This window comes from Pleurodeles waltl, chromosome 1_2, assembly GCF_031143425.1.
Source record: "Pleurodeles waltl isolate 20211129_DDA chromosome 1_2, aPleWal1.hap1.20221129, whole genome shotgun sequence".
Classification (NCBI taxonomy): domain Eukaryota; kingdom Metazoa; phylum Chordata; class Amphibia; order Caudata; family Salamandridae; genus Pleurodeles; species Pleurodeles waltl.
The window spans coordinates 1,161,597,147-1,161,613,060 of record NC_090437.1 but is presented as its reverse complement, the minus strand read 5'-3'; the positions used below and the strand labels follow the sequence as shown (position 1 = coordinate 1,161,613,060).

The window sequence follows — 15,914 nt, the reverse complement described above, 5'->3', positions numbered from 1 at the left end:
ACCATGTCCCAGACCTGCCAATGGAAGGCCTGTGTGTGCAGTTTGACTGCCACTTCGACTTGGCATCTAAAAGTACTTGCTAAGCCTCAACTCCCCTTTTTCTACACGTCACCCCTAAGGTAGGCCATAGGTAACCCATAGGGCAGGGTGCTATGTAGGCAAAAGACAGGACATATACCTGTGTGTTTTTTATGTCCTGGTAGTGGGAAAAACCTAAATTCGTTTTCCACTGCTGTGAGGCCTGCTCCTTTCGTAGGCTAACATTACGGCTACCCTCATATGCTGTTTGAGTCGTAGATTCTGATCAGAAAGGAGTAGACAGGTCATATTTAGTATGGCCAGAATGGTAATACAAAATCCTGCTGACTGGTGAAGTTGGATTTTATATTATTATTATAGAAATGTTAATTTTAGAAAGTGAGCATTTCTCTGCACTTACAATCCTTCTGTGCATTATAGCCTGTCTCCAGTCCACAACTGGGCTGTGTGGTTGACAGTTCACTTGTGCATTTCACCCAGACAACCACAAACACAGGATGCTCTGTCACGCCTGCACACATCTGCATACTGAATGGGTCTTCCTGGGCTGGAAGGGTGGAGGGCCTGACACTTATATTTCAAAGGACACTGGCCTGCCCTCACACAATGGACTGCCAAACCCCTTACTGGGACCCTGGCAGACAGGGTTATACTGAAAGGGGACCTTGTGCACTTCAAAACCACTCTTTGAAGATTTCCCCACTTCAAAGGCACTTTTGGGTATATAAACTGGGTCCCGGGTCCTACCAACTCAGACACTCCTGGACCTGAACCTACAACCTGTCAAGAGGAACTGCCTGGCTGCCCAAAGGACTCATCTGGACTGCTTTGCTGTGAAGGACTGCTGCCCTGCTGTTGCCTTGCTGCCCTCTGACTTTGCTGAGAAGTGCTCACTAAGGGCTTGGATTGAGGTTACCTCCTGTTTCCTGAAGTCTGAGGGCCAAAAAGATTTTACCTCTTGAGGAAATTCCTTGTGCGCTGAAAATTGGCGCACAGCCTGCTCGAAATAACGCACAGCCATCTTGCGATGAGGTAATTGCTGCAAAGCCAAACCGGAACGACGCAGCCTGACTTCCCGAGTGAAGGATCGACACAGCGCCTGCCTTGCGACAGAAACTTCGCCGCACAGCCCTATTGGATTGACGCACGGCCGACCCAGAACGACGCAGCCCGACTTCCCGAGTGAAGAATCGACACAGTCCCTGCCGTGCGATGGAAAATTTGACACATCGACTTATAGGATTGACGCATCACCTGTGACTTCATCCTGCATGCCCAGGATGTCCCCGCATCGTCCCTGGGTGTCAAAATACTCTTGCATCACAGTGAGGAACCAAGCCTGTGTGCCGGAAGTCGACGCAAAGCCCCTTGCAGCATGGAATGAAAAGACACACCCTATTTTTCCACGCATCTCCTCCTCTGCGGTCTTCGTGCGTGATAATTTTGACACAAACCAGGTAATTTGTGCTAACAAGCGATAATTGTTGATTTCTAAGATTTAAGGCTCTTTTTAATCTTGCAATAGTGCTATTTTGAATTGTACTTATTGAATCTTTATCGTTTTGACCTTAATGTAATCAGATAAATATCTTATATTTTTTTAAACCTATGGGGTGTATTTGTGTGGTGTTTTCACTGTGTTACAGTACGATTTATTGCACAAATGCTTTACACATTGCCTTCTATGTCAAGCCTGACTGCTCATTTCTAAGCTACCAGAGGGTGGGCACAGGATAATTTGGATTGTGTGTAACTTACCCTGACTAGTATCGTGGTCTATATTTGGACAAAGGTGAATACCTCTGCCATCTAGAGACCCTATTTCTAACAACTCTCCAGTGGGTTGGGTCTAGTCTTTCATTTAATTGCCCAATACAACTGGGTGGAATAGGATATATCAGTGTGTTCGATGGCATCTGTCGCTGTAGATACACATGTTCTGCATAGCTCGCCATCTGGTGTTGGGTCGGAGTGTTACAAGTTGTTTTTCTTCGAAGAAGTCTTTCGAGTCACGGACCGAGTGACTCCTCCTTCTGTCTCCATTGCGCATGGGCGTCGACTCCATCTTCGATTGTTTTCTTTCCGCCATCGGGTTCGGACGTGTTCCTGTCGCTCCGAGTTTCAGAACGGAAAGTTAGTAAATTTCGGAAGATTTTCGCCGGTATTGTTGCGTTCGGGATCCGCGTAGTTAGATTCAACACCGCATCGAAGGTCGACGCGCTCCGGTGCCCTTCGGGGTAGCTTTCGATCCCCCGTCGGGGCCTGGTCGGCCCGACCGCGTGTAGAACAACGCCGATGGAACGGACCCCGTTCCGTTTTTGTCCCAAATGCCACAACAAATACCCGTATACAGACCAACATTTGGTCTGTAACCTGTGCCTGTCACCTGAGCACAGTGAGGAGACTTGCGAGGCCTGTCGCGCGTTCCGGTCCCGAAAGACACTCCGTGACCGTCGAGCCAGGAGACTTCAGATGGCGTCCACGCCGACAGCGCACCGAGAGTTCGAGGAACAAGAGGAAGAAGAAACCTTTTCGATCCACGAATCGGACTCCGAGAAATTCGACGATCAAAGAACCGTGAGTAAGACGTCGAAAACAACACATAAGAAAAGTGACAAGGCCCAGGGGACGCCACTGCCACCAGGCCATGGCTCCACCCATAAATTCGGTGACCGACCATCAGCACCGAAAAAGGCCCAAACAGTGCCGAGATCGTCCGACTCCGGTCGAGACACCGGCACGCAGCCTTCTCGGGATCGAGAAAGTGCTGGAGAAAGGCAACGACACCGAGATAGCGGTGTAGAAACGGCTCGACGCCGAGACAGCGGCACCGACGAAGATCGACGCCGAGAGGTTTCGACTCCAAAAAAGAAAAAAGCCACCTCGGAGCCGAAAAAACATACAGACAGGGTTTCGGTGCCGAAACAACCCGTAACCGACCCAGGTCCAGGCTCTTATACAGAGGAGCAATCCCTGTCCTCTCAGATGCGAAAGCATAGGTTTGAGGAAGAGCTGCAATCCACCGAAGTGGACCATACGCAAAAACGTATTTTCATACAGCAGGGAACAGGAAAAATAAGCACCCTTCCCCCTATTAGGAGAAAAAGGAGACTGGAGTTTCAAACAGACCAGGCGCCACAAACCAAGATGGTGAAAAAGGTGACTCCGCCACCCTCTCCTCCACCTGTAATTAACGTCTCACCAGCACAAACTCCGTCACATTCCCCGGCTCACACCACCATGAGCCAAGGTGACCAGGATCAAGACGCTTGGGACTTATATGACGCCCCAGTGTCGGACAACAGTCCGGAGGCATATCCAACAAAGCCCTCACCACCAGAAGACAGCACAGCATATTCTCAAGTGGTGGCTAGAGCGGCACAATTCCACAACGTAAACCTCCACTCAGAACAAGTTGAGGATGACTTTTTATTCAACACCCTCTCCTCCACCCACAGCTCCTACCAAAGCCTGCCTATGCTGCCAGGTATGCTTCGGCACGCAAAGGAAATCTTCAAGGAGCCGGTCAAAAGTAGGGCAATAACGCCAAGGGTGGAAAAGAAATATAAGGCACCTCCTACAGACCCTGTTTTCATCACCACACAGCTGCCACCAGATTCCGTCGTAGTAGGAGCAGCTCGGAAAAGAGCCAACTCCCACACATCTGGGGATGCACCGCCCCCAGATAAAGAGAGCCGCAAGTTCGATGCAGCTGGGAAAAGAGTCGCAGCACAAGCTGCAAACCAGTGGCGCATCGCTAACTCTCAAGCACTACTTGCGCGCTATGACAGAGCCCATTGGGATGAGATGCAACACCTCATCGAGCATCTACCCAAGGAACTACAAAAGAGGGCAAAGCAAGTGGTTGAGGAAGGTCAGAACATATCAAATAACCAGATACGGTCCTCTATGGACGCAGCAGACACAGCTGCAAGAACAATTAATACATCTGTGACCATTAGAAGGCACGCATGGCTAAGAACGTCTGGGTTCAAACCAGAGATACAGCAGGCAGTGCTCAATATGCCCTTCAACGAAAAACAACTGTTCGGACCAGAAGTGGACACGGCAATCGAAAAACTAAAAAAAGACACTGACACTGCTAAAGCCATGGGCGCACTCTACTCCCCGCAGAGCAGAGGAACCTACTGCACCTTCCGCAAGACACCCTTTAGAGGGGGGTTTCGGGGTCAGGCCACACAAGCCGGCACCTCGCAGGCAACACCGTCCAGCTACCAGGGACAGTACAGGGGAGGCTTTCGGGGTCAATACAGAGGAGGGCAATTCCCTAGGAATAGAGGAAAATTTCAAAGCCCCAAAACCCCTACAACCAAGCAGTGACTCAGATGTCACTTACCCCCTCCACACAACACCAGTGGGGGGAAGAATAGGTCATTATTACAAAGCATGGGAGGAAATAACTACAGACACTTGGGTCTTAGCAATTATCCAACATGGTTATTGCATAGAATTCCTAAAATTCCCTCCAAACATACCACCAAAAGCACAGAATTTATCAAAACAACATTCCGAACTTCTGGAAATAGAAGTTCAAGCACTATTGCAAAAGAATGCAATCGAATTAGTACCAAACACACAAACAAACACAGGAGTCTATTCACTGTACTTCTTAATACCAAAAAAGGACAAAACACTGAGACCAATCCTAGACCTCAGAATACTAAACACCTACATCAAATCAGACCACTTTCACATGGTCACGCTACAAGAAGTGTTACCATTGCTAAAACTACAGGACTACATGACAACCCTAGACCTCAAAGACGCGTTTTTCCATATACCAATACATCCATCGCACAGAAAATACCTACGGTTCGTATTCAAAGGAATACATTACCAATTCAAGGTATTGCCTTTTGGTTTAACAACCGCACCAAGAGTCTTTACCAAATGTCTAGCAGTAGTGGCTGCACACATCAGATGGCAGCAAATACATGTATTCCCGTATCTAGACGACTGGCTAATCAAAACCAATTCACTAACAAAGTGCTTACACCACACCAATCAAATCATACAAACCCTCTACAAACTAGGTTTCACCGTCAACTTTGCAAAATCCAACATTTTACCGTGCAAGGTACAACAATACCTGGGAGCCATAATAGACACAACAAAAGGAGTAGCCACTCCAAGTCCACAAAGAATTCAAAATTTCAACAAGATCATACAACGCATGTATCCAACACAAACAATACAAGCAAAGATGATATTACAACTCCTAGGCATGATGTCCTCATGCATAGCCATTGTCCCGAACGCAAGACTGCACATGAGGCCCTTACAACAGTGCCTAGCATCACAATGGTCACAAGCACAGGGTCACCTTCTAGATCTGGTGTTGATAGACCGCCAAACTTACCTCTCGCTTCTATGGTGGAACAGTATAAATTTAAACAAAGGGCAGCCTTTCCAAGACCCAGTTCCACAATACGTAATAACAACAGATGCTTCCATGACAGGGTGGGGAGCACACCTCGATCAACACAGCATACAAGGACAATGGAACGTACATCAAACAAAACTGCATATCAATCACCTAGAAATGCTAGCAGTTTTTCAAGCATTAAGGGCTTTCCAACCAATTATAACTCACAAATACATTCTTGTCAAAACAGACAACATGACAACAATGTATTATCTAAACAAACAAGGGGGGACACACTCAACGCAGTTGAGCCTGCTGGCACAAAAGATATGGCGATGGGCAATTCACAACCACATTCGCCTAATAGCACAGTTTATTCCAGGGATCCAGAATCAACTTGCAGACAATCTCTCTCGAGATCACCAACAGGTCCACGAATGGGAAATTCACCCCCAAATTCTAAACACTTACTTCAGGCTCTGGGGGACACCTCAAATAGACTTGTTTGCAACAAAAGAGAATGCAAAATGCCAAAACTTCGCGTCCAGATACCCACACAGGCAGTCCCAAGGCAATGCCCTATGGATGAACTGGTCAGGGATATTTGCCTACGCTTTTCCTCCTCTCCCTCTCCTTCCTTTTCTGGTAAACAAATTGAGTCAAAACAAACTCAAACTCATATTAATAGCACCAACTTGGGCAAGGCAACCCTGGTACACAACACTGCTAGACCTATCAGTAGTACCCCACATCAAATTGCCCAACAGGCCGGATCTGTTAACACAACACAACCAACAGATCAGACATCCAGATCCAGCATCGCTAAATCTAGCAATCTGGCTCCTGAAGTCCTAGAATTCGGACACTTACAACTTACCCAAGAATGTATGGAAGCCATAAAGCAAGCCAGAAGGCCGTCCACTAGGCACTGCTATGCAAGTAAATGGAAGAGGTTTGTTTGCTACTGCCATCATAATCAAATCCAACCTTTACACGCAACTCCAAAGGATGTAGTGGGTTACTTGCTTCACTTACAAAAATCTAACCTAGCCTTCTCTTCCATTAAAATACACCTTGCAGCAATATCTGCATACCTGCAGACTACCTATTCAACTTCCCTATATAGGATACCAGTCATTAAAGCATTCATGGAAGGCCTTAAAAGAATTATACCACCAAGAACACCACCTGTTCCTTCATGGAACTTAAATGTTGTCTTAACAAGTCTCATGGGTCCACCTTTTGAACCCATGCACTCTTGCGAAATACAGTTCCTAACCTGGAAGGTTGCATTTCTCATCGCCATTACATCTCTAAGAAGAGTAAGCGAAATTCAGGCGTTTACAATACAAGAACCTTTTATACAACTACACAAAAATAAAGTCGTCCTAAGGACTAATCCTAAATTTTTACCAAAGGTTATTTCACCGTTCCACCTAAATCAAACAGTGGAACTACCAGTGTTCTTCCCACAGCCAGATTCCGTAGCTGAGAGGGCACTACATACCTTAGATGTCAAAAGAGCATTAATGTACTACATTGACAGAACGAAAAACATCAGAAAGACTAAACAACTATTTATTGCATTCCAAAAACCTCATGCAGGAAACCCAATATCAAAACAAGGTATAGCCAGATGGATAGTTAAATGCATCCAAATCTGCTACCTTAAAGCAAAACGACAACTGCCCATTACACCAAGGGCACACTCAACCAGAAAAAAAGGTGCTACCATGGCCTTTCTAGGGAACATCCCAATGCAAGAAATATGTAAGGCAGCCACATGGTCTACGCCACACACGTTCACCAAGCACTACTGTGTAGACGTGCTATCCGCACAGCAATCCACAGTAGGTCAAGCCGTGTTAAGAACATTATTTCAGACCACTTCCATTCCTACAGGCTGAGCCACCGCTTATGGGGAGATAACTGCTTACTAGTCTATGCAGAACATGTGTATCTACAGCGACTGATGCCATCGAACTGAAAATGTCACTTACCCAGTGTACATCTGTTCGTGGCATCAGTCGCTGGAGATTCACTTGTGCCCACCCGCCTCCCCGGGAGCCTGTAGCAGTTCGGAAGTTAGCTTCAACTTTGTACATTTGTATATATTATTTTCACCTTAAATAGGTACATACTTAATCACTCCATTGCATGGGCACTATTACTACAACACAACTCCTACCTCACCCTCTGCGGGGAAAACAATCGAAGATGGAGTCGACGCCCATGCGCAATGGAGACAGAAGGAGGAGTCACTCGGTCCTGTGACTCGAAAGACTTCTTCGAAGAAAAACAACTTGTAACACTCCGACCCAACACCAGATGGCGAGCTATGCAGAACATGTGAATCTCCAGCGACTGATGCCACGAACAGATGTACACTGGGTAAGTGACATTTTCATTTACATGCAAGCACCCCCAGCCCCCACCCCAAAAACTAAAAATACCCCGAGTCCCCACCCCGCCCCTAAAACCTAAACACCCCAACCCACCCCTTAAACCTAAACCCTGACCCCCAAACCCTAATCACCCCAGCCCCCACCCCAAAAACTAAAAATAGCCGAGTCTCCACCCCCACCCCTAAAACCTAAACACCCCAACCCCCCAGCCCACCCCTTAAACCTAAACCCTGCCTCCCAAACCCTAATCACCCGAGCCCCCCAGCCACCCACCCCCCAAAAAACCAGCCCCAGTCCCAGCCCAACTTACCTCCTCCTGCACCACGTCAACTCCCTTCTTCTGTACCTTAAGCACGCATGTATGTTGTTCAGACATGCGTGATTAATGTACCAAAACCAGGAAGTCTTGGAAAATGAAAGCATTGTTTTGCTTTCGTTTTTCACGACTTCGTGGTTTCGGAGTCGTTGTTCCAGGTGTTTCCCGTTCCAAACCATACGTTTAAGGGCCAAGTGTTGTGGTCATGTTTTCACTTTAGGCAATGACAGTAACAAAAGTGAGTGTACTGATTTTATCAGCTTCCCAGTCAGCCTAATTTCTAGGTTTAACATTGCACTCATAAACTATGGTATCAGATATCCAAGCTGTAAATGGTAATCTTATTTTTTTTAATCATATGCTATCATGTCTCCTTCTTTCCTTGGCAGTTTTAAGATTACCAGCTGGATATATATACCATCCAATATTCCGATACAAGTGCCATTTTTGTAATATGGAGTTTAGTCCCTGGAAATAGCTTTCATGTATTAATAATTTATTTTGTATATATATATATATTTAAGAAAACAACTGTATTTAGTTAAGACATAACACTTAGCATTTGGGCCCCATGATTCAACATGGTGGAGTGCCTACTCTTTTTGTTCAAAGAAATGTACCTTTCCCTGCATCTTATTCTAAATTTAGCAGATGGAGGCAGTGGGTAAGCCATGTGTTTTTCATACAGATTCTGTAAAACTAGTTCAAATGCCTTTAATGTCTTTTCTGTGCCAAAGCGAAAATTCCGGTAGAAGGAGAGCCTACTTCCATTGTAAATTTATTTTTTCATAGGCACCATTGTGAGGTTTCTCATCTTGATATTGTTGCATTAGGAACATACCCATACTTGGAGGGACACAAGGAGAAACAGTTAGGGGGTCATTTTGACCCTGGCGGTACGAGACCGCCAGGGCTAAAATGACGGAAGCACCGCCAACAGGCTGGCGGTGCTCCCTGGCCTATTACGACCGCGGTGGAAGCGCCGCGGTCGCACCGTCGGGGCCGGCGGTATTCCGACACTTTTGTCCCGGCGGTGATAATCCGCCTGGGCAGCGCTGCTTGCAGCGCTGCCCAGGGGATTACGAGTCCCCGACACCAGCCTTTTTCTGGCGGTTTGCACTGCCAGGAAAAGGCTGGCGGAACGGGGAGTCATGAGGCCCCTGCGGGCCCCTGCACTGCACATGCCACTGACATGGGCAGTGCAGGGGCCCCCTGACAGGGCCCCATGCAGCTTTTCACTGTCTGCTATTCAGACAGTGAAAAGCGCGAAGGGTGCAATTGCACCCGTTGAATGGCCACAACACCGCCGGCTCCATTTGGAGCCGGCTCCTATGTTGCGGCCGTGATCCCCGCTGGGCCGGCGGGCGGAAACCAGGTTTCTGCCCGCCGGCCCAGGGGGGATCTCCAAATGGCCGCGGCAGGGGGTGCGGCTGCATTGGCGGCCACACGGCGGTCAGATCTTGCCAAGGTCGTAGTGACCCCCTTAGTCTTTTAAACTCTATTTGCACCTTTGGTAACGCATGTTAATGATTTTGAAAAAGTTAGGTGTGTGGAACTGATCCTGCTGTTCTTAATGAAGTAGTGTAGCACTAGAAAACCAATGATGGTTGCTGATGATACACTATTGTCTCTGGAATTTTAACTATTGTACAATGAGGCCGTTCACCATCCAATGGCACCACTATGGTTCCAGCTGATATATATGTCCCTAGCCACCAGGGTCTGGTACCAGAATATTGCTATCAGAATGCTGTCTTTCCTAAATATTCTGTTCTAAATATAGTTTACAAAAATATCCAATTGGAGTTAATAATGGAAAATCTGTACCCAATGAAACACAACATTTATGTTAAACAGAAAATCTGTAGACGATATTCATAACCTGCTAGAAATGGGGTCTTTGGTTGGCAGTCAGGTTACCCCTTGTCCAAGCAAGAACCCTCATTCTAGTCAGGGTAAAGGAGAATCATCCTCAGTTAACACCCACTCACCCCCTTAGTAGCTTGGCACGAGCAGGCAGGCTTAACTTCAGAGAATAGATATAAAGTATTTGTACCAACACACACAGTAATACAGTAAAAACACCACAAAATTACTCAACACAGGTTTAGAAAAATAGCCAATATTTATCTAAAAAAAAACAAGACCAAAACGACAAATATCCGACATACACAAGTCAAGTTATGAATTTTTAAAGATTAAACTCAAAAACAGCGCTTAGAAACACAAAATGCTTTGATGAGGTGATAACACGGCGTAGTGACAGAGTTTTTCCCAACAAGCCGACGCCAGTAGCACCGGGTACGGAGTCACATAGACCCCCAGAACAGTACCTTAGTAAAATGTGAAAACAAGCTGGTCGGGGATCGCAGCATCGCTGGATCCAAGGCGGTGTCGGTTCCGGTGCTGTGGGGTAAAGGACTGGAAGCGTTATGGAGAGGCGCCGGGTCCTTGGTGCGAAGCCTTGAATCCGCGCACTTCAGGCGGAGTCTGTATCCGGCGTTCATGACATGGTGCAGGGACTTCCACGGAGTCGTGGACTTCGCTGGGGCTGCAGCAATGTCGGGCCTGCGAGGGTCATCACACTCCAGCGAGGACCACAGAGTCGGTTGCAGGTGGCATCACTGGATGCGGTGTCGGTCTGGAGTCGTCCAAAGTCAGATTTCTTGGATTTTCACCAACTTCCCCTTTCAAGGGCCCAGGGACTGGATAGGGCACGACTTGTCAGGGCAGGAGTCTAAGCAGAGAGTCCAAGTGCTGGTAAGGGAAATCTTTGATAGCCCTGAGAGTTCAGAACTGGGGGCAAGCTCAATCCAAGCCCTTGGAGATTCTTCTCAAGCATGACTATACCACAAAGTCCAGTCTTCGTCCCCTTTCACAGACAGAAGCAGCAACTGCAGGATAGCCCAACAAAGCACAATCACAGGCAGGGGCAGCACTTCTCTTCAGCTCTTCTCCTTGGCAGAGGTTCCTCTTGGTTCCGGAAGAGATCTCATTTTCAGGGTTTTTGGGTACTCTTCTTATACTCCTTTATGCCTTTTAAGTAGGCCTACTTCAAAGGAAAGTCTCTCTTGTTTGTGAGATCCTGACTTGCCCAGGGCAAGCCCCAGACACACACCAGAGGGTTGAAGACTGCATTGTGTGAGGGCAGGCACAGCCCTTTCAGGTGTGAGTGACCACTCCTCCCCTACATCCCAGCTCCCTTTGTGTCAATGTCACCTAGCGAGAGATGCAAACAGCTCAACTGTCACACTGACCCAGACTGGGAATCCACAAACAGAGTCACAGAATGGTTTAAGCAAGAAAATGCCTACTTTCTAAATGTGGCACGTTCAAACACACAATCTAAAAACCAACTTCCCAAAAAGATGTATTTTTAAATTGTGAGTTCAGAGACCCTAAACTCCATGTTTCTATCTGCCGCCAAAGGGAATCTGCACCTTAATAACATTTAAAGGCAGCCCCCATGTTAACCTATGAGAGAGATAAGCCTTGCAACAGTGAAAAACGGTTTTGGCAGTATTTCACTGTTGGGACATGTAAAGCACATAAGTACATGTCCCACCTTTTACATACACTGCAGCCTGCCCATGGGGCTATGTAGGGCCTATCTTAGGGGTGCCTTACATGTATAAAAAGGGAAGGTTTAGGCCTGGCAAGTGGGTCGACTTGCCAAGTGAAATTGGCAGTTTAAAACTGCACCCACAGACACTGCAGTGGCAGGTCTGAGCCATGTTTACAGGGCTACTCGTGTGTGGTTCAACCAGTGCTGCAGGCCCACTAGTAGCATTTGATTTACAGGCCCTGGGCACCTCTAGTGCACTATACTAGTGACTTATTAGTAAGTCAGATATGCCAATGATGGAAAGCCAATTACACATACATTGTACAAATGAGCACTTGCACTTTAGCACTAGTTAGCAGGGGTAAAGTGCCCAGAATATCAACAACCTGGGAAGCAGAGGCAAAAGTTAAGGGAGACCACATCAAGGATTGAAAGTCTATCATAACCTATAGGCTGTAACGTAATTTCGTCATAGGATATTGATATAGGACTTTGCAGAATTGTTATTTCTGTCACTTGTCTTTGAATACAGCTCTTGAATAAAAACAACTATCTTATTTCAAAAATAACTTTAACATTTGACTTTTTTTTAAACTCCAGCAAATCGCAAGAGTCATGGAAAGCGCTAGAGACAAGAGTAAGACAATCTCTTATCAACCAGGGGCTGGAGAAAACACATTCAACAATTAAAAGAAAAGGAAGGTAAAAAGATAGTTGCATGTGTATTACCTTTGTGAAAGTCGTCATTGTTAAAGGGTTCTTGGAGTTTGTCTAGCATTAATTTGATCTTGAACAATACTTACTTCACTTATCCATGCATGTAACCAGTTGTGTGCCCTTCTAGTCTCCTTTAAATTGCCTGTATCATTTTTGTTGTGCTGGACTGCCATGTAAATGTTTTTCTAACTAGTCAAATGTGTGAGCAAGCTTCATCGAAGGTTTGTACAGCTCATTTACACTTAAATGGTTTAGAAAATTATCGTACCTCACTGTCAGGAACTCTTTGGTGTCCCACACCATGATGTATGACGTTCTCTCTATGTATGCTCCGACATCCACATCGTAACTTACACAGTCGAACCTAGAAACAGGAGAAAGAGGCGGACTGCTCTTTTAGATTTGTGTAGATTTCTCAGATTGAACTCTTTCAGCCAGATCTAATTTGCACCACCTGACTTGAAATATGAAGTCAGTACACTGGACTCATTCACCGCCATCAAGCGAATTTATTCCTGCATGCAGAGGTTGAGGGGCAAGGTAAAACTAGTAGTTGCGTTCGATACAGCCAGCTTAGTTGTGCTATATTCAACCTAGGGTTAGACAGCGAGGCGCCTTTGTAATTTGAGGTGGGTTGAAAAAGTTGTTTTTCTTCCACTAGCAAAAGTCCTTGGACACACCCTGAGCTCAAGGTCTTGGAACAATATCCATAACTCCTACTCCTTCTGTCCATTTCGTACTATCAGGGAAATGGGTTTATTTAACTTTTTTTAGAAAGCCACTATACAACGCTTGTAGTAACCAATGAGGATAGGGGTTATATTGAATTACTTGTTCTGGCATGTACTTTTATATATAAAACCTGCTCTCAAAGGCACCTTTCTGTGGGGGTTTCATCTTTTAGTGTATGCATTCTGGCCCATTTGTTATCACTGTCATCAATAATTGGATTCATCATGCCATCAGTTTTGTCTAGTTAAACCTTAGCCTCTGCCCTTGGTTGCACTTTCTGTGAAATCGGCAGGGCAATAATGGCTTTTCAATTCCATCGTGGTTCTACAGTTTGATTAGCTTTCTTTAACAGGAACTGGAATTTATACTAGGAGTCCTTCCTGCCGATAACTCCTCTATTTATTCTAAGATTTGGCATAAGTTTATCATCCCTGTGGGTGAGTGTTCTTGCTTGCACTTTAAGGGACTCCATATCATTCCCGAGAAAAGAGCTGAAGGGGATATGACTCCACCTCAGCACTTAAGGAACAGTTAATTCCACCTGTGAATAATCACGCTTCGTCATGCTTTACTATTACTTACATGAATAAACACATTATTTATTTCTACATGTGGATTTTCTGTTCTTCCTGTTATGATTGGCTGGTGGGCTGTGAAGTAATGGAAGTCCCTTCCATCCTCCATCGCAGTCCTCCACATCCCTATTCTAACAAGGCGTTCAGTTATGTTGAGAATGTAGAAGAAGGGAGGAGTTGAAGAGGAGGAAGTAAAGATGGTAGTAAGAAATAGAATAGAAATAAAAACAAAAGGAGTCTGAGGAAGGCATGGGAGAGAGAGCAGAAAGAGAAGTAGAAGGATAACTCAAATAGCCAGAAGAGAGAGAAAGAGACAGATGCATGCCATCATATGACTAAAGGTAAGACAGAGAGATCGGAGGAGCAAAGAAAGTGGAAGTATATCGCATCTGATGGTGTGATGGAATGGCCAGTTGTACAGAGATTACACAGACCAGAAACAAATATGTGACAAAGAGAAAGATAAGATTTGAGAGAGAGAGATGTCCAACATAACCAGGCAAGAGTGAAAAAGAAAATCTCCTTAGATACAAATGTGAAAGTGAGACAGTAGAGGTACAATGGTGACAGAAAGATCCACATAGACCGGGACATAAAAGTGAGACATACCCCCATGAGACAGATGTGTGTGCGATCAAGAAAACATAGAGTTGCTGAAATTACCACTATGCACAAGTACCTCAGGGGCACAAATGTAATTCAGGGACCAAAAGCATATCGAGGTAAAAATGAGTCTTAGACATACAGAAGTAAATGGAGGAAAATACTGAGAATATTGAGCTGAGAGACATAGAGATGAGAGAGGAGGAGGTCAGAGAATGAATCAAGAGCAGAATTATGGCTCAGAAAAAAACTAGGCATTTGTGTCTGGCTGTGTGTCTGGTAATAGGCACATTTGCATTCGCTTTTTTTATTAGACCTTCTTCATACATATTGGCCTACAAACATACACAGCTAACCTCACCCAACACAGAACTTCCAAAACATTAGTCAGTAAACCTATGAATGCTCATGCTCTCTCCCTCTCTTGTTCTGCTAGGAGTAGAGCTAATTTGTGTCCTTATTGGAAACACACACTGATTAGCTTCTCCCTTTCAGACAGTATGCCCCAACACTTCAAGTTATGTTTGTGTTTGAATGTGTTTTGATATGTGTGTGGGATAATCTGCACATGTGCCTGAGTTTGGCACATAAATATACTCTATATACACACATTTGCATCCAAAGGTGCACCTATTTGTGTGTCGATTAGGAGTTGGTTTATGTGTACGTGCCTGTATCAAATTCGAGCACTAAACACATGCATGCTTATAGATCCCATACAGGTTTGAGGTTTAATTCGAAAGTAGACATACTGGAAATTCATGTCAGTACCTAAAATAGAAATAGGTGGGAAGGCAATCAGCCTGATAGCATGTTGAGGGGGAGCAGAAATGAATTCATAAAATATAAGGAAGAAATGGAGAAAAAGATACAATGAGCGATAAGATAATAGGAGGTAATCCCATTTGCTTTCACTGTTGTAGTGTTTACTTTTCTCTCTTTATTATTCTTGTGTTACTTCATTGAGACCAGGATATTCTAGAATGCCTGTTATGCTTCACACATATGCCCATATGGTATTCCTTTTACTGGGTACAGCCTGTTTTACCCTTTTAATTGTGACTTTTTAAAAACCTTACTATGTTCCTGGCCACTGCGTAAAAAAGGCTCTAAAGAGAGGATGACAGTTATCAACTGGGATACCATTTTAGCTTCATATCGTATCAAGCGGTACAGCAGTCTGTTTATCGTTAAATTATGCAATCAACAGAAATATAAATCACCAGAAATATAAACGACTAATCCTGTTTTGTCTCCCATCACATGAGCACGTATCCATTTGGTATACTTTTCTAGCATGTTTTAATCTCTGGCGATTTAGTGATATCTATTTGTATCCAGTGTGCAGTAAATACTTTCATACTTAATGCCTCACTTTTATTAGCTATTTGGATATGTTTCTTCTTTGATCACTTATCACCTGAAACTTGCCTGCAACTGATTTTAGACGGCATGTACCTATAGAAAATACGAGTCATTTTGTTGAATGTGAACATATGTAGTAGCTTTGCATAAAGTGTTCTTTGTAAATGCTGCTTACTCTCTGCATTGTTTTGACAAAATAGCCTTACCAGTG

General features: G+C 45.0%; 1 protein-coding gene across 5 annotated transcripts in view; it reads left to right on the top strand.

Annotated features, from left to right (window-relative positions):
• EVC2 (EvC ciliary complex subunit 2) overlaps positions 1-15,914 on the top strand; it is a 306,369-nt gene that overhangs the window by 265,329 nt on the left and 25,126 nt on the right. For all 5 annotated transcript variants that reach the window (XM_069202996.1, XM_069202979.1, XM_069202987.1 and 2 more), the window contains one exon: positions 12,312-12,413. In XM_069202996.1, coding sequence (XP_069059097.1) covers positions 12,312-12,413 — 102 coding nt within the window. The remainder of the gene's footprint in view (positions 1-12,311; positions 12,414-15,914) is intronic.